Source organism: Urocampus carinirostris, chromosome 19 (genome assembly GCF_059441175.1).
Source record: "Urocampus carinirostris isolate Australia breed hairy pipefish chromosome 19, RoL_Ucar_1.0, whole genome shotgun sequence".
Taxonomy (NCBI): domain Eukaryota; kingdom Metazoa; phylum Chordata; class Actinopteri; order Syngnathiformes; family Syngnathidae; genus Urocampus; species Urocampus carinirostris.
Genome location: NC_142367.1, coordinates 9,755,237 through 9,781,397, shown reverse-complemented (window position 1 = coordinate 9,781,397; position 26,161 = coordinate 9,755,237). Strand labels below are relative to the sequence as shown.

The following is a 26,161-nucleotide window of genomic DNA, read 5'->3' as shown; positions in this document are numbered from 1 at the left end:
GCACTTCGGTTTCCTCCCACATTCCCAATTGGCCGGTCCAAATTGTCCCTAGGTGTGAATGAACAAATGAGTTTTCTGTCTCTGTGTGCCCTGCGCCTGGCTGGCAACCAGTTCAGGGTGTCCCCTGCCCACTGCCCAAAGATAGCTGGGATGGGCTCTGGCACCCCCGCGACCCTACTGAGGATAAGCGGTGCAGATAATGGATGGATGGATATATATATATATATATATATATATATATATATATATATATATATATATTTAGCTTATAATCAATAAAGAAAATAATCAATGTTTTGAAATGTGACTAGATGTTAATTGGCAAATGTATTAATGTTTTGCTCTGTTTATACCAATACACATTTCCACAATATTAAAAAATGTTTTGTAAAATTGTTGTTTTAAGAAATCGGGTGTAATTCAAAATAATATATTTTTATAATAACGTTTAACTATTTTAAAATATTTAGTAGATTTTTTAAATTTTATATTTAAAATGGCATGTATAGTATAAAGATACATTTTTACCGTTTAATATTAATCAATAAGCCAATTTGTGATCTAAACGGACCCAACATGAGTATTTCATCAAAACCAAAGACAAATTAATGTCATCACAATTCCGGATTGTCCATTAGTGGCAATTTAACATGAGCATTAATATTTCAAGATTGGAGAACTCATTAAACGGATTTCACCTTTCTCGTTATCTCCTTCCGAAATGTTTCTTTGGAATTCATTCTCTCTTCTCCTAGGCTGCAGCCCGACCAGTTCGGAAGAGAAGCTCTTCTCAAAACTGGCCGTAGAGTCTTCCTGTGCACTTTCATCTGGTCCAGGATGTCTGCTGATTGGTAGGATTTTTTCATACGTCAACAACATTTCAACTCAACTTAGTTAACGCAACCACCCTCAACCGAGTACAAAAAAGAACATAAAAGCCATCAAATACCTCACCTGTTTTTTTGGTGCAGTTATTCTGGAGCCTGGAGAAGGCGCCAACAGTGTTGAGAGCTTCTTTCCTGAAGTCGTCGGCGCCCTCGTCACTGTCGCAGCTGCACTCGTCCTCTGCGAAAGCGCCACATCAATCCATCAATCGTAAGTTTCCGATCATCGGCATTATCGATGCCCGGGGACCAGCTTGACCTTAACGTATCGACTGCCGACTTTCAATACTCTTGAAAAACACGGTGGTACCTCTACATGGGAGCCTAATTTGTTCCAGGATCGTGCTCGTACATCAAATTCCTTGTGTAACGAGCAAATATTCACCGGTATGAAATAATTACAAATTAACTGGACAATTCCTGACCTTCCAAAAGGTCCAAAGTGAGCCCTAAACAAAAAAATAGTAATATAAAGTGTGGGTGCGGGAAGTGTGACAGTGCATGACTTCTGATGATATGTCAGCACTTAATGTACACTTTAAATTAAAGTAACTGTAACTTTAAATGAACACATTTTTTCAGCCCAATTTTTTATTGCCTGTTTCAGTTTTCATCCATCAATTTTCTTTGCCATTTTAGCTGGACTTTCAATGCTATTACATTCTACAGTTGTTTTTAAAAAATAACTATCCAAGGAGATTTGTCTCTTTCTCCACTTCAAAATGGTAACGAAAGGCAAGTGTCAGTAAAAAGAGCTGTCCCATGACCAGTTGCCAATTTTTCTCTTTTTTTTTTTCAACGAAAGGTGCCACTTCTTTTGATTAGCTAGCACCTCTCTAATTTATTTTTTAGATCCCAGCTTCTCTGGTTCGTCCTTTTGTCTGCTGTTTTTTTGCCACAGGAATCAAACATCACTCCGAAATTATTGCAGCGGCTTTGTGATCAGCACTCGCTGCTTCACGATTGTACTCCTTTGCTTGATCACTCACACGGTGCTCGTGTTTTTCTATTATTTCTCGCCTTGTTTCATTCGTCATCATTTTCATTTTCTTCTCAGGCACATTACCGTTTCCCTTTCCAGAACTTATGGCTCAGGTCACAAAAAGTCTAAAAAGTAGATGCTATAAAATGTGATGCTACAAAACAAACTTTCAGCGGAATACAGTTACCCTACGGGTACAACCAAGGGTGTGGAATCAGGTGCCTGTTTGTGGGAGGCGCATGCACGAACTGAACCAAGCTAATAGCGGAGAGCAGTCTCTAGTGGTACCGTCTGGAACTGCTCGTGAACTGAATTCGTCTTAGTTATGCTAGAAAGACTTATGTCAAAACTCGTGTATTGAAATTCTCGCGTGTAAGGGTGCTCTTGTAAAGAGGTACCACTGTATCACATATTAGTCAGTATGCTGAGAGGCCACAACTTTAAGGGCGTATGAATGCAACCTCCGGCGTTTGATGCTTATTGGCAGCTGTGTGTCAGGAAGCGGCGAGGTGGCTCAACGCGTCAACGCGCTTGTCATTTTGGCCGTCATCTAAGCTTGCTCTCAACAGCATACAAAGGCCAGAGGGAAAAACTTTCTGTCCCTAAGTTTTTGTGAATTAAAAATCAAGGTAAAAAATAAAATAATCCGTTCGGGAAACTTGTCCTAAGTGGCGGCGGTGCAACCACAACATGCAAAATTCCAAACACGACCAGCGCAGGATCGGGTTACCAAGTCGTTAACGGTTTTAATGGCGTGACAGACAAGTCGAGAAGTGGGACCGAAGGGGCCACTAATGACGGGAGACGTCTCGCTCGTGGGTGCGACAGGCGCGATCCAAATCAGATTCCGAATTCTTCTCTAATCTAGATAAACTTGTTTTATATAACTAGATACTACAAAAAACTTGTTTGTTTTGTGTTATTTTTTTAGGGAAGCAGACAATCAACTCTCGTTAAAGAGAGGAAATTTAGCTACATCACAGCTTCTGTTGTAGTTTTATTTAAGCCAATATCCACTCTGGGTGGGGAAAGACAAAACATGCACTTGGAGGGCCTGGGAGGAGGTAGTTATCATAGGCCTGTTTTCATCTATTAATTATTTACATTAAATCTAAAGGTCTACAAAAAATATTTCAAAAGTGTCAGTTTTGGTCGCATTTTAGTTGCATGAACAATGTTGCATTTTTTATCATAAACATTCAAGCTAACAAAAAAATTGTTATTTCAAAACGTCAGTTTTAGTTGCATTTTAGTCACAAATAAGACATGTAAAATCTGGTCAGCAATGGATTTTCAGCTATTGACCTTCGATAAAACAACTTATTTATTTTAAACTGGACACTGTTTAGACGCATTCAAACATTACTGATTGGGCTAAAATTTGGTTGCCAAAGCGTTTTTAGCTAATTATAAAGCAATTTATAAATCATCAGATCTAATACAATGGCTACAGTCTCTATTTTACTCACATCAATGCAATTCAAATTGTGGTCAGCAAACAAATGTAGCTGTCTTTAAAGCAATCAATTCATTCAACAAATCAATTGATCTACAAAATGTGTCTATTTTTGTCACACTTCAGCCACTAACCGTGAACTGACATCTCGCTGTCACTCCTGTCTCCCTGCTTGTCAGAGACCCGGTTGGAAGTGGGTGCCCAGTTCTGGTCTGTGCTCATCAGCGATATGGGTTTCCGGCCCCTCTTCTTTTTGAGAGTCTGCCCGCTCTCCCAATCTTTGGGCCCATCTTCTGGACCACGCTGGGCCAAGACTTTTGGCATCTGGTGACTCACTCGTCTGCTCAGAGCGCTCGGCCGACCTCTGTGTTTACAGCTTCCTTTCAACTGTGGTGAGAAGAGTTTGGAAGTTTTGTCACTATTATGTATTATTATGGTATGAAAACTAAAAAAAACATCATTTTTTTTAACCTCACTGTACTGTGTGTGTGCGTTTATATATGTACATACATAATTTACATGTACTTATTAGATAACTGAAATTAGTGGATTACATTTGTCGCTGAAAATACGCTTCCAGGACTGACCTGTGCTGCGCCGAAATTGTGTTTCTTCTGGACTCGTTCTTCGTCCTGTGAATTAACCCTGGAAAAACACATCAGAGGGGGTATAAAAGGGCTAATCTTGAATTGAGAGAAAAAAAAGTTGCATAGGTGCTCACAACCTCCCCCCCATCCCTGACAATGTTACGTTATCCAATTTGCGTTTTGCGCCGACCAACTATGTCTGGTAACTTGGATGAGGCGAAATATTGGAATGAATCATCCCAGGAAGGGGGTTATGATGATGATGATGATGATGAAGATTATGATGGCGCTAGGGGGGTGGAGGGGGGTTTCTGAGATGAAGCAGTCTCCAGGGAGTCTGTCCGTTGACCGGAGCTCCGGGGTTCGATCAATAAACACTAACATCTATTGAACACTACACCGACGTAGCTCCCCCCCCATTGTAAACCCCCCCCCTCGACTTGTCCTTCCCTCGCCACACACACACACACACCACACACACACGGCTTGAGCAGCTGAGGCACAAGAATCTTATATTCCCACGGTGGGAATTTTTTACATTGTAAACCAGCCATGTCAAACATACGGCCATAAATTTCTGAGTATGTCAAAAAAAGTAAGCAAGTCTTTAGGTCATTTTAGTCAAAAGTTATGATTTTTTTTAAATTAAAGCACACCTAACGCTGATTTTGGCAACTAGAAGGTAGTTTTGGGTTTGAAAAGCATGTTTAGTTGGTTCAGGTGTAAAACTAGAATTATTCAACTGTTAAAATAAACCAGTTAACATATTCAATGCCAAACATCCATCCATTATCCATCCATTATCTGCACCGTTTATCCTCAGTAGGGTCACGGGGGCGCTGGAGCCCATCCCAGCCATCTTCGGGACACTGGTTGCCAGGGCACACAGAGACAGACAATTCACTCACTCATTCACACCTACGGACAATTTGGACCGGCCAATTAACCTGACATGCATGTTTTTGGAATGTGGGAAGAAACCGGAGTACCAGGAGGAAACCCATGCAAACGCCATACTGGAAGGATGTGGTAGCTGGACTTGAACCCTCAACCTCTGCACCGTAGGGCTGCACGCTAACCACCCAGCCGGCATGCTGCCCCAATGCACATGAAAATCTTTTCTCCTCATTTTTTGTGAAGTAATGATAACTTGTCATCCTTGATTATAATATGTAGGGTAGGTTATTAATTTAGGCTGAATGATGAAGCATTATAGTGCAAAAAAAAACACAAAAATTTCAAGTTGACGTTCTTTTACTGATCTTTTACTGATCCACTTTCGAACACGATTTCGGGATCTGGCCCCAGAGCCAAACTGACATTCCTCTTCTACACGTTCCGTAACTGCAGATTTTTAAATAAATATATTTCTGAGCAAAGAATTGTAAGCAAAATTAACATATGACAAAATTTTCTTCTCATTATTATTATTTTTTTTGTACACCTTATAACTTATTTTCTTTCTTTGTTTCAAAACCCAAGATAAAATATCTCAAAACAAAAGCAAAATCTAATCAAAATGAGCAAACATTTTAGAAAAAAATGATTACTTTTGGGTGCATTAGTCCCCTTTTTAAGTGCATTGTTGTTGATTAGCATCTCTCTACATGGCATAAAAGAAGTGCTCAACTTAGCGCCTTTTTGTATTTTTAACTCAACTTTTTTCAAGAAACAAGTTCCAACATCTCTAGACAAAAACCAAATATAATAGAAATGAGTAAATGGTAAGAATAGATATATATTTCGTTGCATTCTTCTCAATTTGCATCATTACATGAAAAAAGTGCTTTGGCCCCAAGGCGATGAACTTCAATTTAGCACTTCTTTATTTTCCAATACAAGTTCAATATCTAAAAACAAGAACAAAATATACTCAAAGCTAGCAACATTTAAATATATATACATCTATTGTTGCCTTTTGGTTTCATTGCTGTTGATTAGCATTTGTACATGACTTAAAAGAAGTGCTTTGGCTCCAACGCAACAAACCAGGGCGTAGCGCCTAATCTTTGAAATAAATTCATTCTTGAGAAATCAAGCACGCCTTTCACCCAAAAAACACAAACAAAAATCAAGCCCCGACGTTCACCAATCAAGCTGATTGTGCAGGGAGCCCGGGGGAGCCTCACCTGAGTCTTTTTGAGGAGTCTGAAGGGAAGGCGCCGGGGGCCAATTTGCGTTTGCGGGGCCGACCTGGTCCCCGGCGGGCTGGACTGCGAGACGGCTCGTCTTTCCTGCTACAAAAAAAAGAAGATGAGAAGGGGACGACTGCAGAGGGAGCACGTACTGGCTGCAGGTCAATCGTGTTCAGGTATGAGCGGGGAGGGGGCAAGCGAGCTCACTGGTAGTCGTGCTTCCTCTGAAGCTTGGCCAATTCTCGCTGTTTCTCTTTGTAGCGGCGCTGTAGCTCAGCCAGACGGACACGCATGGCCAACTCCTCTCCCCCCATGGTCTCCATGGAGCCCTTTGCCGGACACACCTGAGTCGCATGCACACAAACACAATGCGGGATTTTAAAGCTGAACAAGTTAGATAGGCTGCATAGGTAGATCATTTTCTCCTTTTTTATATTATTTTTGGTATTTTACAATACTTAAGCTCTTTTCCTGTAAATGATAACAATTCTAAAAATAAGAGAAAATAATTTGCCACAAAACATTATTTTGCTCATTTAAATGTTTTTTTTTTTAATTTTTACAAAATAAGTTGAAAAATATTTCTTATTTGTATTTTTAACCTATTTTTCTATCATTTAAATAACCGATATTTGGAGCCCATATGCATTTGCTGTAAAAGCTTAAAACATGGTGCAATACATGTTTAATAATGCAAAAAGTTGTATTTGTTATAAATTCAAATAAAACTTAAATAGCTTTCTGAAACCTTTTACAGTAAATACATTGTAATTTCAACACAACTAACATGGCTAATCTTTTACTGACAGTAAGTAATATTAACATTAAAAACTTAAATAGCTCTCAGAAACTTTATAGCCTAAATGAATACAATACAACCAACATTCCTTGAATTAACTTAAAACAAAAAGTGCAACGGAATTTCAACAAAGATCGCAAATTGAAAAGTGTGGGCGCTCTTGTTTTAGAGCCTGATTAACTAATGTTATGGTAAGAGCTCATCACTTCCGCTTTAGCTTTTTTTTTATGATATATTTCAATCACAAACAGACATGCTTCAGACTCGGCCTCTGCTTCCTCAGGTCTGGAGTCAGTCCACAATTTTCCTTAGGATCCATTCATCACAGCGTTTTCTGCCACATTAAATATTCCAGTTCCCACAAAAATATTTTATATAGCTGATGTTATATTTTAGTAGTTATTTGGTTTCTGTTGTTGTGCTCTGTACAGCCCTTTCAGACTTTTTTGTGATATAGGGCTATACAAATTAATATGACTTGGCTTAATAAGCAAAATAATTTTAGTTATTATTTTTATAATATTGACAGCTTTATGATGCTTTTTATGCTTACTTTCTTCTAGCAGATCATTTTCCCATTTGATGAATTATATTTCAGTATTTCACAACAATTTAGGTCATTTTCCTGTATAATTAAAACAGATTGGCAATACAACAATTTTGCCCGTTTTTATTATTTTTTCTTTGTTTAAAAAAACAACTCTTAAAATTGGAAAAATAATATTTGCCATAAAACATAATTTTCCTCATTTAAATGACTGGTTTAACGTCTTTCTATAATAAGAAAAATTAACATTTAAATAAGCAAAATATCTTATAATTATTATTATTCCTAATAATAATAGCCTTATGATATTTTGATCATTATTATTTCAAAGCAGATCATTGGTTTCTCAGTTTTTTTTCTTTTGTGAAAATAAGAAAAAATAATATGGCGGAAGGTTAAACTCTTTCAGAAAATATATTTTTTTCCTTAAAATATTTTTGAAAATAAATAAAATAAGTAAAAAAGGATCAAAAATGTAAAGTAATCATAGTTATCTAATATGGCAGACCATTTTTATCATTTTAGGAATATTCTGTTTCACAAAAAATATTACAAAAATAATATGCCAAATTGTTTAGTTCATTCAAAGATTACAACGGTGACCAGATGATGATGAAGGTGTTGTATCTTTGCCAGATCAGGAGGCTATCTTTCATGTGGGGAGAAAACAAAAAACGGCCTGTAGCGTGATGGTTTCCACCAGGCACTACCCTCCTGGTTAAGGGATCTGTGAACCGTGAAATGAGCTAAAATGTAGTTATCTAATATTGCAGATTATTTATGAGAATTATAAGAATATTGTATTTTTTCCTCATAACTACACTCAAAAATGAGCCAAATTATTTGCCTTTTATAGTATTTTTGCAATGCAAATTGTTTTATATTTTTAGCTGCTAATGCTATGCAGGTAAAATGATGCATTTGAGGTACTGATGTTATTTTCTATTATATTTTGTAGTATATGACAAATTAAAAATAGGGTCATTTGAATTTTGACATTTTTACAGGTCAGAGATGAATACCGGGACCCCTAAAACGAGGAAGTTGCCGGCCCAAAATCTCACAGGCTCATGACGAGGCGTCCAGTTGCACTTCCTTCGCAAATTCAGCTTCTCCCTCATTGGACAGCGCTGCTGGGCTCTGCCTCCTGGTGTCACGTTGCCCATCTCCAAAGCCCGGGCGGCCGCCAAGGTGGCTAGGCTACGCAGGTCAAAGGTCAGCACACGTTCACCTACGGAGAGATGATTGGGTGGAGTCAGAGGAGGCGGGGTCAGACAGAGGCGGGGTCAGGCGGCCAACGTGTTGCGCGCCGCGTCTGATTTATTTTGCTAGCCTTGTGGAGCTTGCGGCCATGTTTACGATATTAGCCGTGTAGTTTATTTGATGTATACGGCCGTTGCCGCCTAATCGCGCACGCAAACAACACGCTTGTGTCGGAAGGGGGGACGAAGGGGGTGTAGAGCAATCACTACATCTGTCAATGTCATTAGCGGCGTCATTGTGGCGGCGCTAGCGGATAAAAGGGAATATTCATGAGATTTTTAAACACGCGCAACAAAAACGCACACTCTCGTGCATGTGGAGTGCAACGAGAGGCGGGGGAGGTAGAGAGAGGGGGGGTGCAGGCGAAGGAGGGGAAGCAATAAGAGGTAAAGTGTTTATTGAGCTATCTATTTATTCTCCCACATCTCCTCATTATGGGCATGGACACAAGCCAATTTCGCCAGAGGAGAACGGCGTCTCTGCCCCTCCTGCCGACGTCCTCTAAACCAGCTACGTACTAACGCTCTAATATAAAAATATCATTTTTTAATATGTTATTTTTTATATATTTTATATATTTTTTAACATAATGTACACATATTTATTTGAGCGTTTTTTTTTAAATATTGAAAAATATATAATATATATTGTCTTTTCCGCTGAATACGGTGGATAAGATTTGAAATGCGTACAGTATAGGTGTTCGTTACTACTCAAGGTTTTACAGTATATTTTCAGAATTGGGAAATAATGAATCGATAATCATTGCTGGCCCAAATCGCATTCCATTGTATGCAACAGAATTCGAGCACGGGTCGTGGAGGTGAAGGTGCCAACATACTTACAAGAACACTAGTGGCACAGATAAGGTACGAAAAGGCATTAGCGCCTAATTTATTATCACTGCGCATTTTTACTCTTGGTGCCAGAAACACTGACTTGCATAATGCATTCTGGTTTAACCAGTGCTTCTCAATTGTTTTCACGCCCCTCCTCAAAAGAAGGAATGCTTTCGCGCGCCCCGAAGAAGTCCGTCTCCTCATCCGGGTTAGTTATTCTTTCATGGGGTGATTTGAGGGTCTGCTCCACTTCATAGCTACACTTCTTACTCAATACTTATACTCTGCTATATGCATAGCGTGGAGGTTAAATGTAAACAAAACACTGCCAATGAGAATTCCAATGCTCCCTTGCGTAGTGGAGGTGCAATTGCAATTGAGTCTGGAGAGTTTGGAAAAAAAAAAAATACACTCCCCCGCCTCCCCCCCTTGAAGGCACCTGTGTGTGTCTATGTGTGTGTGTGTGTGTGTGTGTGTGTGTGTATACTCGGATCAGAGAACAAATTTGAGACTTCATAAATAAAGATATAAAAGTTTTTTTAATTACACAATTGTGAGGTGGAGCGCAACTTACTTTTATATTTTTTATTAAATAATATATTATAAATACTATTATAATATAATATTAATAATATAATATTTTTTATGCATTTACTTTCATTTTGGAAGTTTCACAACAACAAAAACATCCCAAAAAATCCCCGTCCGTGATATTCTCAAATTCACTGCCATTGACGGCTATACCTGCTTTTGGCAGTAAATCATTCCCTGTCACTGACGGCTATAGACGTCAACGGCAGTAGATGACTTTTTTCTTACAAATCCTAATCCCGTCGGGGCACGGATTTACATATGAGATTACAACGGTTGATTTATTTATCAAAAAAGAATGAAAAAAGCGGCAAGGCAACAAAGTCTGACGAAAGAGAGCGGGGGATTACTTATCATTGGGGATTACTTATCTGCTTATGCTCGCCGGCATAAATGAAAACACTTCTTTTTTCTCTCTCTGAGGGGAAAATCGGAGAATCGTTTAAAAGGAAAAGGGTCTAATTAGCAAAGCGAGTTGCCACAGCCTAGGGGACGGATGTGTGTAGTTACAAATCTTACCCGAGTATGTTTCAAGTCAAAGTAAAACGTGACACGTAAATATTGTGCTAAAGAATTAGTTCTGTCAAATTGAACTAAAGATTTAAAGCAGCTTTCATTGAGAAATAACATTTTGTGCTTTGGCCACTGAAGGCAGCATTGTGTCACTTGGTGATGTAGCCGAAGAAGATTTCAACTATACTACAATAACTCGACTATAATCCCAGTCCAAGACGTAGCCAAAGTAAATTGAATGCTGTTCTTGAACTGTTTGGAGAATGTGGACGATTTTAGTCTCTTTTTAAAGGTAAGACTTAAGGCTTAGTCAAAAACTGAAAAAATCCCTACAATGAGTAATCTGAGTTGGAACACACAGAAATAGTAGGTTTTTATTCTCGCATGAATTTTTTTTGCAAGCAAATGCCTGAAAATGAGTGTAGAATGGGCATCTTAGCTGGAAAACAGGTGAGGCAAAAGCTTGAAGCCTTACTTAGTACCTTGTCAAATATGATCACAATCTGAGAACTAAAAAATGTATTTTTGTATTTATCTAATGGTAGGTCTAAGCGTTTTGGAGACGACCAGTTCACAGCCTTCAAAACTTTGCATTCGTGTATTTTACTCAGACTATTTTTTAGACATTTTGAAAGAGTTGGAAATGTTTGACTTATCTTTCCAGAAATGAATCAGATTGTGCACACTTACACGTAATAATGGTGCGTAAAAATGTATCATGATTGGCTTTACGCATGTTTACTTTCGGCTCTAATTTAAATACACACCATATATGTGTACATGTTTAAGTTGGGAATTCCATTGGCTAACCATGGGGTCAATTTACATTTGAATCGGTCCATGTTGGCTAAATATTTTTGAAGCCGAATTAGTCATGATGTTTCTTTTCTTCTTTTTTTTTCTCTCAATGCAGGCCCCCATAGGTTGTCACAAGCTAAGGACCGTGAAAAAAGTATGCAATTGGCCAAGAGTGTTGTCAATCACAAGGTCAGAGGCTAACGGAAGTATTGAAAATAATTTTGATACATTTGAAAAGAATGGCGCCAAACAGACAGATCGCAACAAACAATGCAGAAATGCTTTCAGGGGATTTTTCCCCCCCCGGCATAATCGAGGACTTAGTGAAATCTAACCACACCATATTTGTGTGGAATAGTGTCATAAGAAAAAGTTCCCAGAACCTTTTGGTGAGCCATCCCGTTTTCATAGTTTTAAGCTATCTTGTTTCAGACTGATCATGATATTTATGTTATTAGTATGTTTTGAAATTGTCATCATTTCTTGTTTCTCAAGAGTTTTAAGATTTCCAATGTTATATGGCATGACGTATTTCAGTGACTAGTGAAATCGTGACGACGCGACTTTGTTTATCAACGTTCCGACGGCCCGGTTTAATAAACTGATTTATACCATCTGAATGAAATAATTTCTGTTGATTGTGTGGTAAATGTAAATGGTCTGCATTTATTAAGCGCTTTTCAGGTCAATAAAGACCTCTTAAAGGACTTTACAATGTGCTTAACACTTTTCCCTTTTACACACTAACTAACCGATAGCAAAGTCAGCCATGCAAGGCAACTACCTGCTATCGGGGGCATTCGGGATTCAGTGTCTTGCCCAAGGACACTTCGACATATAACACTGAAGAGCTGGGAATCGAAACTGCGACCTCTTGATCCAAAAACGAGCGATTCACCTCCTGAGCCAATGCCAATTATTATTAAAAGGTCCCCGGTTTGATACCGGGTGGAAAAATAGATATATGTTGGCCTGGAGAGGGATGGGCACCACCAGGCTGTACTTGCCCAAGACACACTTCAGGAAATGGGGCCCGTACGATGCTAGTGGTTAAGGGATCCAGCCAACCATTGTTTTATAATTGTGCTGTAATATACGCATAAAAAGATCAAATCGAACTGCCTACTATCATTTGGGAATGTCCAATTATACAACATTTAGCTAGCGCCGACTTTCGAGTAAAGCTTTAGCTTTGACAAAACTTAAAACAAAACGAAATCATACAATCTAAATTAAATAGATTCTTCCTATTGTGTTCAAATATAGGCACTAGGTGTTTTAAACTGCAAACTAAAATGTGCGTCATTACTGCTTTCACTGGGACAAAACTAACTGGAATATAGCGAACTTACATGGTCATGTGATTGTTGATTAAATGGTAGCATTAAGCAAATGTGTAGAGGAATGAAACTCACTACTACGAATACTGACATAAAAAATACCTTCCTAAAAGTAATAATTGTGGATTTGTAAAAATACCAAAATTAACATTTTTTTATCCATTTTGACCCTTTTCAAAACAAGACGGACTCTGTCACCTTTATCTGGGTTCTGCTCGTTTTCCAGGCTCCTCTGTTGGATTTCCAGCTCAGCCACTTCTCCCAGGATCTCCATGCCGTGGTGAGACAGGGGCCTCGGTGCCTGTGTGGTGGGGGCCTGTGCACGCAAAGCATCCCGGCTGGCGCACAGGGCAGCTGCGATGAGAAGCTCCAGGCTCCACATGTAGGCGTCTTCCTTCTTGGACCGGGACGGACAAGGAGAGCTGAGGACCGGCGCCTGTTCTTCTGGACTCTTCTCATTGTCGCTGTTGACGTGCTGTTCTTCAAGAGGACCCGTCAGCTCTTTTTTGTCCGTCTGTTCTGATTCTGTGTCTATTTCATGCTTCTCAAGTTCTTTGGATATCTCAGCTGGCTTTGGAGATTCGATTGGAGCACTAATCGGATCCAGGGGTGGGCGAGTCCTTTCAAGTTCTAGAACAGAGCATCTATCCAACCTCTTTTCTTCTTCTGTAGGTCCACGGGGGGATTCCAACACTTGGCAGTCTCCCTCCTCCTCCTCCACTTCTTCTTTTTCCTCCCTCTCGGCGTCAACTTTAAGAAGAGGCTGCAGGGACTTTGAGGCTGGTTCCGCCGGCGAGGGCCCGGCCACGGACAGTGGGGGGAAGGCGTAGACGGGCGGCAGGTCTGCAAAAGACAAAATAGCATTTGAGGGTGGAGGGCATGGGGGGATATTGATGACACTCTGCCATTTCCTTGTGATTGCAGCTGCAGCCCTGTCACAAATGCACCCGATTATTGATGGTATCCCTCCACCCCCTGACAATGCAGCCAGATGAATGCGTATCCTTCCGCCTTGACTTCTCAAGGACCCATGAAGGGTAAGAGGGGCTCACACACGTACACATTTCGAGGGCCCCCGACCTTAAAAGCATGCCTGACCTCTGCCCCCATTGCTTGTTTAGGATATTGCATATGTAGTTATCCGTAACTAGTAAGACTTAATGATACAAGGGCAAAAGTATGGATGGATAACCTTAATGCATTAAAAAAAAAAAAAATCCGACATGAGGTCATTCACCGCCAGGAACGATTTTCGACATCAAAGTTCCATTTTCAAGTAAGTAAGAAGTAGATTCCTATTGTTTGTGAATAAATGAGTTTACAAAATATCACTTGTACTCCATGATTATAATATGTAGGGTTGGCTACTAAAGAAGGCTGAATGATAAAGCATTAAACCAAAAAACTATGGTAAGCTAAAGATTTCAAGTTTACATTCTTTTACTGATCTGGCCTGCCTGAGAACAGAAAGTCTGGGTCCAACCCCAAACCAATTTGAGTTTGACTTCCCTGATCTAACGGTGTCGACTTCCCCTGAATAATTGTACTTTTTTGGAATCATTGAAATCAATCAGGATTCACCTGCGTCAAATTAAAAGGACTTTTCGACCAGAGGGGCTGATAATAAATTGTATAAATCTGATCCGGGTAGCCAGGTATGGCTCTTTTCACAAGTACATCGGGATCGGAGAAAACAAATGAGGGTGATGTTAATCTTCAATGTAGTTTTCCAATTTTGTTGTGTGCGAAGCCAAGGCAGTGATTTCCAGTCAAGGTTTGGTCCACAATATATAGGGCAAAGTTTTAACTACAGTTCACAGTCACAGTGTTACACCAACAGAACCAATTATGGCTCTACGTCTCTATAGAAACCTTTATATGGAAGCTCGTTAAACAATGTATGTTCACTGTTGACGCACTTTATGATAAAAACCCACAGCACAAACTGTAAACACCCGAAAATGCTAGCCAAGCACCCATAGCAATTTGGGTGAGCGGTAGGGGTGGGCAAATCTCTGTACACATAGCACACTCCCTTTAATACATCAGTATCATTATGATTTGCAGTATTTTGTGACATTTTCACGAAAGAACTCTGGTCGCACCTTGTTTTGAACCCACTATGAACAACAAAATGAGCCTTAAGTAACTGTGGGAGTAAGAAAAATGTTACTGTAAGTATGCTCTGTCATCATTCTTATATCATAGATTTGATCAAATCTTCAAACGTCACACAGTGAAATAAATTGGACCTGAAGATTTAGCTTTTGTTTTGAGAGCAGGTTTGGCAGTTTTGTTGAATTATGTCCTCAAATATATGGTGTGTTTCTCAAAAAAAAAGTTTGCCTTTTGAGTTAAAAAGGTTCCCAACCCCTGTACTAATGTATCAATAGCGTTATCCGTAATTTGTATCAGTGAGCACTAGTATCGGTCTGAAACTAATGGTATCAGACTCCCCTGTCAGTGAAAAATTTGTTTGAATCATTGAAATCGATTCACCTGTGTCAAATTTTGAAGACAGTTGGACCAGTATCGCTGATAAAAAATTCATATAAATCATCGGTTGCCCCACTCAGCCTTCATCTTTTTATCAATTAATCATGGCAATCCCCACTCACCGGGCTCCAGGGACTGCGGGTAATCCTGAGGCGGCTGCCCCTCCCCCCGGTCACCCCCCCTCTCCAGGCCTTTGGGTAGGAGCGACGGCGCCGGACTAAGCGCCGGGGAGCGGGGAGCGGCGGCTGCCGGGCTGGGGGCGGGGGGCAGGGGGTTGGGCGCCCGACGCGAGGGGGAATGGTAGCAAGGGGACCGCCGACTGCCCGGACACACCCCCGGCGAGGGTGCCGGCGACGCCTTGAGAGGGGGGGACGTGTGCGAGAAGGGTCGGGCTGCGTGGGGGGACGAAGACGAGGAGGTTCTTGGGACGGGCGGGGGGTTGTCCGACAGAGCTGGGGCGTGATCGTCGGGCTTCCGCTGCAAACGAGGGGATGAGAGTTCCAGTTAAGTCAAATAAATCATAAAAGGAAAATAACTGATTTTCTTTTGCTCATTTTTTTCTCTAACCTATTTTCCAGACTACAAGGCACATCTAAAAACCACAAATTAGCCAGAAATTGTAACTCGTAGCACCTTATCTGTGGAAGTGCTTGCTGTATTTATTCGTGTGCGATACTACACAACATATCTTATTTGATCAATTTGAACACATTAGTGACCATAATTGTAATTTATTGTTTGGAACAGGGCAGCACTGAGGCACAGTGGTTAGCGCGTGTGTGGCACAGTTCTGAGGTCGTGAGATTGAACCTCCTGTGTGGAGTTTGCATGTTCTCCTTGTGCTTGCGTGGGTTTCCTCCGGGCACTCCGTTTTCCTCCCACTTTCCAAAAACTTGTACGTTAGGTTAATCGGCTGTTCCAAATTGTCCCTAGGAATGAATGAGCGAGCGAATTGTCTGTCCCTGTGTGCCCTACGACTGGCTGGACACCAGTTCAGGGTGTCCCCTGCCCACTGCCCAAAGACAGTTGAGATGGGCTCCAGCAGTAATATAGATTCTTAGTAGCCTAGTGATTACAATGGATTCAGGCTTATTGTCTTAATTATTATCGTTATAATCATTGTTATCGTTATAGTTATCATTATTATTACTTATGTTATTATTGGGCTAAGCCATGAAACAATAGTCGGACATTCAACCGGTCCGTGGTACAAAGAAGGTTGCCAACCACTGCACAAGACCTCAAGTGGTAGCAATAACATCCGAATTGGCATTTGATTTTATCTCATTATGACACTATTTTATTTCTTCTTTATTTGTATTGAATATATTTGGTTTTCTTGTTTAAGAAAATCATAATTGCCAATTTTCTTACAGTAAAATATCTGAAATTAAACTTTCTGATATTAACCTGCCTAAATGAAGTACTTTCCTCTTTTTCCAAAGGGACATTGTGCATTATTTATCACCTCCTAATCGGTAAAAAAAACTCATTAAAAAACCCCAATAATGATTTTAATATTAAACAAAAATACATGAAATACATAAACGTGATTTTTTTTTAAATACTTCTAGCTAGAGAAATTACCATTTATTTTACACAACATGAGCCTCACCTAGATGGAGCTGACATGATTGTCGGCCCCATGCTGCTTCGGTTACGCAAAAACTTAAAAAAGGCTGGGCGAAAAAATGAGAAGTAAAATAGTGCGTTTTGGTCACTTTGAGTCTACCTTGTGTGTGTTCTTTCTTGTGCTTTTTAGCACTCCTTTTCAGTTGCACTACACAATAAGGTGGTATCTAGTTGTCAAATTGTACACACTTTTCATTTAATTTTTAAATTGTTCTTTTGAAAAATAAGAAAATGTTCAAACAATCAAATCTTATTAATAAAACATTTAATTAAATCAATTCAATTATGAAAATGACAGTTTTTTGTTTTTTTATTTCACCAAACAAGAATTCCTTTATGACATCAATGATAATGTCTGACAGTTAAATAAAGATTGTGAAGCAGTCATTAGTTTCCACATTTTTAAAACAATTAATATATTCCAAATAAATATATGTCTACCTGCGTCAGAGAACTTCGCTGTAGATGCTCCATGGCCCGCGGCTGCTGCTGAAGCGCGTAGAGCTCTTGTTGCCTCAGAAAGGACGAGCGCGAGTACACCGGGTGATGCTGCATGTGAGGCGGGGTCCCCCTGGCTCCGTAGACAGGGGGCCACAGGCCCGAAGGCTCCAGAACCTCTGCTGGACCAGAGACAAAACTTTAAAGATGGAAAAGACTCTTAATGAACAAGTAGGAAAGCGCCGTCAAAGACTCCATCCATCCATTATCTGTATCGCTTATCCTCAGTAGGGTTGCTGGGGTGCTGGAGCTTATTTTGCGGTGGACAACCTAAACTCGTTGCCAGGCAGTCGCAAGGCACCCACAGACAGACCACTCACTCGCTCATTCACACCTAGTGACAATTTGGACCGGCCAATTCACCTGACATGCATGTTTTGGGGAATGTGGGAGTGCTCGGAGGAAACCCACGCAGGCACGGGGAGAACATGCAAACTCCGCACAGGAAAACCCATGACCTCAGAACTGTGCGTTAACCTGCTGCTGTGATGCCCCATAAGAAAATAAAACACCACTGAAATAAAATCAACAAATATTATGGTAACCTTTTGAATAAAATACATTTAAACGTTAAAATCAAAATAATAATTAAAAAAAAATCTAAATGCCCCAGAATTCATCAAACAAAATTGGAAAAACGATAAATATGAAAATATATATATATTGAAGGATTTAAAGTCAGGAAATGTTTTATCTGCCTCATGAGATTATTATAATATGATAATAGTACTTTTTTATCAACTTTTTTTCACCCCACAAAAATATTAAAATAATTTAAAACATAAAATAAAGTTATGAAACATTTCTAAATAAAAAAATAAAATGTAATTGAAAGATAGAGTGAAAATGATGAAAGTTAAAGAATACCAATAAATATTATGTATTTTTCTAATTCTTTTTTTCTTGTTTCAGAACAAAAAAATCCACAAAATACAAATATTTGGGTTTTTAAACAATATATAATTAATATACATTTAAGTTAAATGGAAATGAATACAATTGAATAAAATAAACAAGAATAAAAATATTTCAATGTATTGGTAATGTTTTTTTTTGTCTTTGACCTAAAACCACATCTCAAAAAGAAAAATATTTGAGACTTAAAAAAAAAGAAAATACATTTGAAAGCTAAAATCAAAGTAATAATAAAAATTATAATCATATAATTGGTGAGAAAAAGATGTTCCATCTGCCATACGAGAAAATTATATATATATATATATATATATATATATATATATATATATATATATATATATATATATATATATATATATATATATATATATAATTTAGCATTCAGCGACGGCATCGAACAAGTTAATCATTTGTACTGGATTTCCTTCATCACCTGGAACGTTTGTTCTAGCAGATTAGCTTGAGTGGGCTAATGTTTCCCTGGGGAAGGCTTTGCTGGATGCACTTCCCTTCTCGACAGGAACACCCACGTAGCCCAGCGGTGGGGAGGGGGTGTAAGATAATTTAATTTCACAGCCTGTTTCATGCTAAGACTCACGTCACCCCAAAAGCGCAAAAAAAAAAAAACGCTCCAATAAAACATTGCTATAAAACTGATTTAGTTGAGCATTATATTATGATTAAGCAATGATACTAAAACTTGGAGGGGGTCTGGCTGTTGGTGGGTGGGGGTTTAGCTGTGTGCGGACGTTACCGAGGTGGTGATGAGATCCAGGCTCGGTCGGGAGGACCATGAGGGTAGAGCCGGGGTCTTGGCCCAGGGAGCCCAGAACAGGCTGAAGGGGTGAGGCTAATGTCGGGGGGAAACTGCCGCTCATGCCCACATGGCTCAAACCTGAAAACCAGAAAAAATGCATTCGAAACAATCACTTTTACATTCAATTTTAATTACATATTTTGGATTACAAACTGGTTTTCACATTGATACTGATAACATGCTGTTTTGCAAGACCGATACCAAATAACCCAGGGGTCGCCAATCTTTTTGAAGCTATGAAGCTACTTTTTGTTAATGATTGGCGCAAAGGTCAACCAATTTAATACACATTACAGTACACCTGGGTCATAGTGGCACCACTTCCTGTGGTGTGTCCTTGGCAAGTACAGCCTAGCGGCGCCCATTCCTCTCCAGGCGGGTATTTTCTCAGTAGGGGTTTGCTCCCCCACGTGAAACAGACAGTACTGGTTTCCATGAATACCAGTAGTAGGATAAGCCTTCTGATTTTACTCAGGTACAGCGCCCTCACTTTTTGGTCGACGTTGCTTTTGGTGTAAAACATCCTTCCGGTCTTCAGAGAGGAGCGTTTTTGACCATTACAAGGGGAAAAATAGCTCAATTCTGTTCTGAAATTTTGAGCGGGCCTGTTTTGTTAACATTCACACTGTACAATATGCATTACATCAATTGTGGCTTTCTAAGTTATAAAATTATAAATTAAGTTAAACGCGAAGACATGTCAGTTAGAAATGGTAAATGGTCAGCATTTATATAGCGCTTTTCAAGTTAATGAAGACCTTCCAAAGCGCTTTAGAATGTGCTTCAACACTCTACTAGAAAATTGCTATAACCCATCACTAATTAGCTATTTTCAGAACCAGACCGCGAGCAATTCAAGTGTTCTTGCCCCTGTGATCTGTGTTGGAGACCCTTGCAATAACCAATATAACATTGATACGATTCTCAATTTTTGGATATTTTTTTTATTTTTTGGAATGAATGGAATATTAACAATAAAAAGGGGCCCTAAATATAAAAAATGTCCAAATGGAGGTATATTTCTTTGTAGTAGCAGCAAATATAAAATACCTTTTCTGTATTTATATCTTTTTTTACCTTCTACACACTGCACATTGCAAGAAAATCTTCCTATATTCTAAAAAAGTTCTCTAGAAAAAAAAACATGAATAAAATGTATGGAGTATTTATTTACAAAGACCATGCTGCCTATTTTAATTATTTGTTTTACCATTTGTAAATAGAAGAACAAGTATAATAAAATATATGGGGTTTTTTTGTCTTTTTCTTAAAATCTGCTGTTTTGAGCCCCAAAATATAGTATAGTGTGGAGGTATTTGTCGCAATGTTTTGGATTTTTTTTTTTAAATGAACTGATTTTTTTTTTAAGTTGTAACCCAAACCATATTTTTCCTTTTCTTTGTGCAGTGTTTCTCCACAAAAGGGAAAGAAACTCCCAAAATTACCAATGGAGAAAAAAAACATTTTTTGTAAGCCATAAACCCAACCACTTTTTTTAAATAAAACTTTTCACTTTTAGAATTTGTTTTTACAGTTTTTTCTGTATATGAAAATTGGCTAAAAATTCCAAGTTCAAGGGTTTTTTCGGTAAACATTAATGAAGTTTAACTAGAAAACATATATAAATGATCAAAAAAAGGGAAATTATCCTATAAGAAATTATCACAGTTCAGAAACACTGATCTAATTAAAACAACAAAATTAAATTAGAAAAATAGAAATCAAATTTCAAAAGAAAATAAAGGAAACAACAAGGGCCATTAATATTATGAAAAATAATTACTGGTACCTATCTCCTTAAAATAAAATTAAATAGAAAAAGAAAGAAAATGATTTTTAACCAAAAACAAAAAAGCAACAACAAAAATAATCATTTCACAAATACAATCAAGTTTCAAGAGATCTAAATACTTCCTGGACCACTTGCTTTTCATCTTATTCTCCCTCTACTTCTACTTATATTATTATTTCAAAATCTCACCATAGGAGTGGCTCATCCAGAGAGAGGGGCTTCCTGTCCTCTGCAACCAATGGTGGTGAGCTTGAGCGGCGGAGTCCGCCCCCAAGGGGCCAGCGCCTCCGGGGACAAGGAGGTGAGAGGTCAGGTCGCCGTGGCAACCGCTAGACGGGTGGATCCTGGCCAACTCCAGACGATCTTTGCTGTCCCTTTATGATAATCAACAGCCATTACTTTTGCTCTTTTTAGAAAAAAAAAAAAAAAAAAAAGCATAAAAGGGCCACATAATAAGAGGCTAAAACATTTTGCATGATAACATTTAAGGCGCTGCGGCTCCTGTCAGAAAAAAGAGCAGACTCAAAGATAATGTTTGCCACATCAAAGTGGAGTAAATGGACTTGGCGCGGTACCCAAAATATTAAGGATAATCAGGCAGGTGAGTACCTTCCAATCAAGTCTCTGTCCAGGTGATGGAGATCTTCGCTCATCCTCTTCCTCTCGTCAGCCTCCCGGCCCAGCGGGTACACGGGCCGAGACACCCCTGGCAAATGAAGCGGGCACAATGCCGACAATAATTAAGATACAAATTGGCTTATCTTGTTGCCAGCCACAAAAAAGTTGGAGCACAATAATCAGTATTATTTTTCTTATTAGGCCATAAATCCGTGGTGGGCAACGTTTTTGATCCACCTTCCTCATTGGGTTAAAAAAAATTGGAAAACGGCCAGGATAAAAAAAAAATTATTGATTTTATAGTTTTCGAGTATCTTGTTTCAGACTGATAGTAATGTTTCTCTGGTGAGTATATTTTGAAATGGTAATCATATCTTGAATCCCAAGAGTTTAAGCTTGCCAATCATATGTGGCATGACGTATTTCAGTGGCACGTATTTGTTGATAAAAAAAAAAAAAAAACAGACAGGCCGTCTGAACGTTAAGGGGTTAAAGTACCGTATATTATTGAAACTTCCTTGAAACATTGAAACTGTCTTTGTAAATATCTCATGTTTCAATGTGCGCACATGCGGCTTGTAGTCAGGTGCGGCTTATGTATGTACAAACTGTTTTTTTCTTGTAAAAATGTACTGGGTGAGGCTTAAAATCAGGTGCGCCTCATAGTCCGAATATTACGGTAATGTCCTTTCGGGGACGAGCATGACATCACACTCCAGGGCTCCTCCCACCCCTCATCCCTCCTACTTAATGTGTTGCGCCCCCAACAGCTTTGCTAAAAATAAGATGAAATCAGATATGCACAGTAAAATATAAAGTCTAATGCCTCTTTGAACTCAGTTGAGCATTGTTAACTACTTAATGGAGAACATATTCCACTTATAACTTTATAAAGACACCTCAAACGATGCACCGCACTGTTTGGCCTGTGGTTTAAAATCTGGCGAGGCTTATACAAAAACAATATTGAGGTTCGTTCTTAAATGGACACCTCAAACAATGCAACCCACCCAAAGAAAAAAATACTTGATTAATTGATGACGTTTTAATTTATTTTTCTCAACGAAATTCTACGAATAAAAATGGAGCTGGTCTTACCTTTGACATTAGGTGGGACCCTCCCCTGTGGTCCGTGAATGGGGGGGGCATCCGGCGAGCGGTGTGGAGGTCTGGCCACCGCCACGGCAATCCCTACCGGGGGCTGTCTGACCTCCCCCTCCCCTGCTTCCCCTGCCTCCTTCCCGCCCTTCTCCCCATCATAGGAGCAGCCTCGGCGGGGAGGTAGCGTCTGCTTGGGTGGGTCCTGCCAGGAGCCGACCTTGCTCCCTCCCTTTTCCCCGCCCTGCTTAAGGCAGCCCAAGCCTCCAAAGGGACTCCTCTGGGGCAGCAGCATAGGCTGCTGGGAGCTGTAGTTCATCAAGTTCCTCATGGCGCTGCCCTCCCCCGAGGGAGTCGATTTGATTTCGCAGTTGTTGATGTGAGGGCCTCTCGTACTAGACTTGCCCCCCCGCCCATCCTCCCCTTTCTCGTGGCTGCTGTGCTGCTGGTGCCGTATCCGAGCCACTTTTTGTCCCGACCGAGAGCATTCCCTGAAAGGCGGGGCCCTGTTCTCGGACCAGCATCCGGCGCCCAGGTACGTGGCCCCTGGAAGCGGGGACCGGTAAGCGTCGTCTGTGTCTTTGAGGGAGGGGGTCGCTTCCAAACTGCAGGAGGGCAAATCGGGCTGCTCGTGTCTCTGAGGTTTGTCTCTTCTCTGGAGACGCTGAGACGGACTTCTGTCCACGTTCTTGTCCTCCCCCCCTCGGCCCTCAGGGGCCGCCAGATCTGCCACGGAAGGGCCAAACGAGGAACCGGCTGAGAGTGGGTCTTTGGAGGGCACGATGGTGAGAGGCGGCGGGGGGCAAAAATAGTCGGGATGGGGGTGAAGCCAGCTTCCCATGTGCAAGGGGGGAGGCGGGGGAGGCGGCATCGAGTAGGAAGCCACTGGGGGCGCCATAACGCCACCTCTTCGGATACATTCCGAAGAGGATTCGCTCATCCTCGCTTCCCCGTCCACTTGTTCTTTGTAACATCGCCTTGGCCCCCCAGAAAGACTTCTACAGGCTCCGCCCCCTTTCTCAAAATCCGTAGCCAGAAAATTGGAAAGTTTATTCTCGCCGTCTCTGTGCTCCTTGTGGCGTTCGGGAATTTGTCTAAAATCTTCCTCCCTGCTTTGGCTGGGGTGCTGAAGCGGGGGTTTCAGGTGGAAGCTTGAAGGGGGGGCAGAGGCAGGACTCGTTTGGTTCTGGAGAAGTTTGTCCTTATTTTCCTGGTGGCGCTCTTTACCAGCAAGTCTTTCTTTTTCCTTGGCGACCACCTTTTCGCCCGTGTCCTCTCGAGAGAGTGAGCGGTCAGGGGCGCTCCTGGCCAGCGGGGGGAGGCCGTGATTGAGCGTGAGCAAGGGGGGCTGCGTGAGGCCTCTCAAGTAGAAGTGATCTAAATAGAAAGATACATTCATGAAACTGATTTGCATGTAGCTAGCTAACAGCTAAATTGAATTTAATTGCTTTTATTGTTATTGATAATAATGTAGTGAAACATAGTATGCTGCAGCATTAAACGTGGCACTCCTGGGTAAACACGTAATAAAGACTTCAAAGAGAAAAAAAAGAGACAAGACTGTCAAGATAAATAGGCAAAAATATTTACAACCAGGCCTAGGGCTTAGCGACTCATGTTTTAATGATGATGGTGAAAAATGAATTTTAAAAAGTGCTTCATAACAATAGTGCAATGAAATGTAGTGCAATAACATTTAGCAGCAATAAACATTTGCAAATAAGTCACAATATATATTTTCACAGTTTTGCACACGTGTTTAAGGTGAGCCTGTTAAGCCTGTTAAGAGCCTGTTAGTCCTTGTTTTGAGGAACCTGTAGCACCTACCACTGGGCAACAGGTCAGAGAGGTGGTGGCTGGGCTGAGAGCTGCTTCAACAAGTTTGCTTTGTTCCATTTTAGTCCACAGATAAAAGTGCCTGACTGGCATTATTTTATTACTCCCGAAACTTAATTTTCTTTTAGAATAAATTGCAGTGTTATTGGAATGTCAATTTTTTTTCAGTTATAATGTAGCTAAAAATGTAGGTTGATTTCTCTGAGAAAAGGTAGAAGCTTTTCAGCATATAAAACAACGCTAGCTTTTGGCAAATGTAACGCTAATTTTTGGCATAGGAGAAGAAGTAAAATGCTAACTTTCGGCATAAAAGACATTAAGCTTTTACGTGGAAAGACACAATTTTGCAGTAGAAAAGAATGGTAGCTCTTTTCAAATAAGAAGACTATGCTTTTTGTGAAGAAAAAAACACTAGTCTCCAGTAAAGAAGAAAAAAAATGCAAATATTTCCCGTAAAAGATGAGGCTTACTTTCCACGCTAGAAACACAATGCTAGTTTTGAGTGTAGATGGAAATACTATTATAGCAAAGACACACAACAATTGTTTCAGATGTAGAAGAAGAAAAGTGTCAACTTTCTACAATAATTTTAAGCATGGAAGAGGACGACGCTAACTTTCCACGCTAAAGAAGACAACGCTAGATTTTGGTGTAGATGAAGGTGATCCTTTTTTCCCCAATGAAGAAAAAGCCTGTCTGTTGTTTCTGATGGTTAGAAGAAAAATGCACATGCATGAAAGACTGCTTATTTATTTTTCACTAAAAGATGATACCAGAGGAAATAATGGTAATTTTGAGTGTGGAAGAAGACAATACTAATTTTAAAGGGTGATACCAGCTAAGAAAACAAGGCAAGCTTCAAAGTAGAAGGAACAAATGCTAACCATGGCATAAAATGCATTGCCAGCTTTGCAAATATCATGAGATCATGCTATTTTTTGGGGGGTAGAAGACCACGTCACTAGCTTTCCGACCTAAACATGACTAAGCTAGTTTTTTGTGTAAGTGGAGATACTCTGTCAGCTGAGAGAACAACGCTAGCTTCAGAGTAGAAGAAAAAAATCTAAACTTTTGACGATGGTCAGATGATGCTAACTTTTGTGTGGAATAATAGAATGCAAGATTTAGAAAAAGCTAAATTGTGAAAAGATATGAATTGTGGTCAGTCCATCAAGGTACCTTTTTGAGTTTCATAGAAGCGATGCTGTCCATAGAGGCTGTTGCCATGGTGATCCAGAGGACTCATGGGGAGAAAAGGGGCAGCCAGACTTCCTGAGTAGCCAGGGTAGCCTGTCAAACGGGAGGGGGACAACGTTGACATTCAGCAGCTCTCCAAACACGCAATCGATTTCGCGGAATCGCCGCAAAACAGAAAAAAAAAAAAAAAAATAACACAACCGCGTTAGCTTTTTACACTAACACCACTTGACGTTTATTTACGGCAGTCCAAGTGGTGACAAAAACCACAGCCCAACGTTTGGAATTTGCTCTCCTCCGAAGCATTTTTTCTCGCCCCCCCTCTCATACAGAAGACAAATAGTTTGAAGTCAAAGGAGGCTCCTGGGAGGTCGCTGGGAGGTAAACGCTTGTTCCGCTGGCTTCTTCATCTGCATGAACGTTTGAAAGCTGTCCGTGCAAGACCATTAAGGGCAGATAAGGGGGGGGGGATTCTGAGAATTTTTTCTTACAAATTATGAAGAAAAAATACTGAATTTAGAATTC

At 40.1% G+C, this 26,161-nt stretch overlaps 1 protein-coding gene and 1 long non-coding RNA gene across 6 annotated transcripts in view; one reads left to right on the top strand and one right to left on the bottom strand.

Moving 5' to 3' along the window:
* The window catches only part of bahcc1b (BAH domain and coiled-coil containing 1b), a 61,302-nt gene that overhangs the window by 9,772 nt on the left and 25,369 nt on the right, over nt 1-26,161 (bottom strand). The window contains exons 4-18 of one of the 5 annotated variants that reach the window (XM_088323369.1): nt 25,619-25,729; nt 22,604-23,980; nt 21,497-21,593; nt 21,077-21,261; nt 19,033-19,173; nt 17,304-17,482; nt 15,353-15,707; nt 12,933-13,577; nt 8,455-8,621; nt 6,252-6,388; nt 6,039-6,146; nt 3,910-3,967; nt 3,457-3,709; nt 955-1,065; nt 699-844 (exon numbers count right to left, since the gene is read on the bottom strand). In XM_088323369.1, coding sequence (XP_088179495.1) covers nt 699-844; nt 955-1,065; nt 3,457-3,709; nt 3,910-3,967; nt 6,039-6,146; nt 6,252-6,388; nt 8,455-8,621; nt 12,933-13,577; nt 15,353-15,707; nt 17,304-17,482; nt 19,033-19,173; nt 21,077-21,261; nt 21,497-21,593; nt 22,604-23,980; nt 25,619-25,729 — 4,070 coding nt within the window. The remainder of the gene's footprint in view (nt 1-698; nt 845-954; nt 1,066-3,456; nt 3,710-3,909; nt 3,968-6,038; nt 6,147-6,251; nt 6,389-8,454; nt 8,622-12,932; nt 13,578-15,352; nt 15,708-17,303; nt 17,483-19,032; nt 19,174-21,076; nt 21,262-21,496; nt 21,594-22,603; nt 23,981-25,618; nt 25,730-26,161) is intronic. The other 4 variants (XM_088323371.1, XM_088323372.1, XM_088323370.1 and 1 more) reach the window with 4 other exon arrangements.
* On the top strand, nt 741-8,612 carry LOC148347205 (uncharacterized). The gene is made up of 6 exons (XR_015847943.1): nt 741-851; nt 972-1,095; nt 3,502-3,714; nt 6,019-6,220; nt 6,306-6,454; nt 8,398-8,612. It is a non-coding gene; the product is annotated as an uncharacterized LOC148347205 (long non-coding RNA).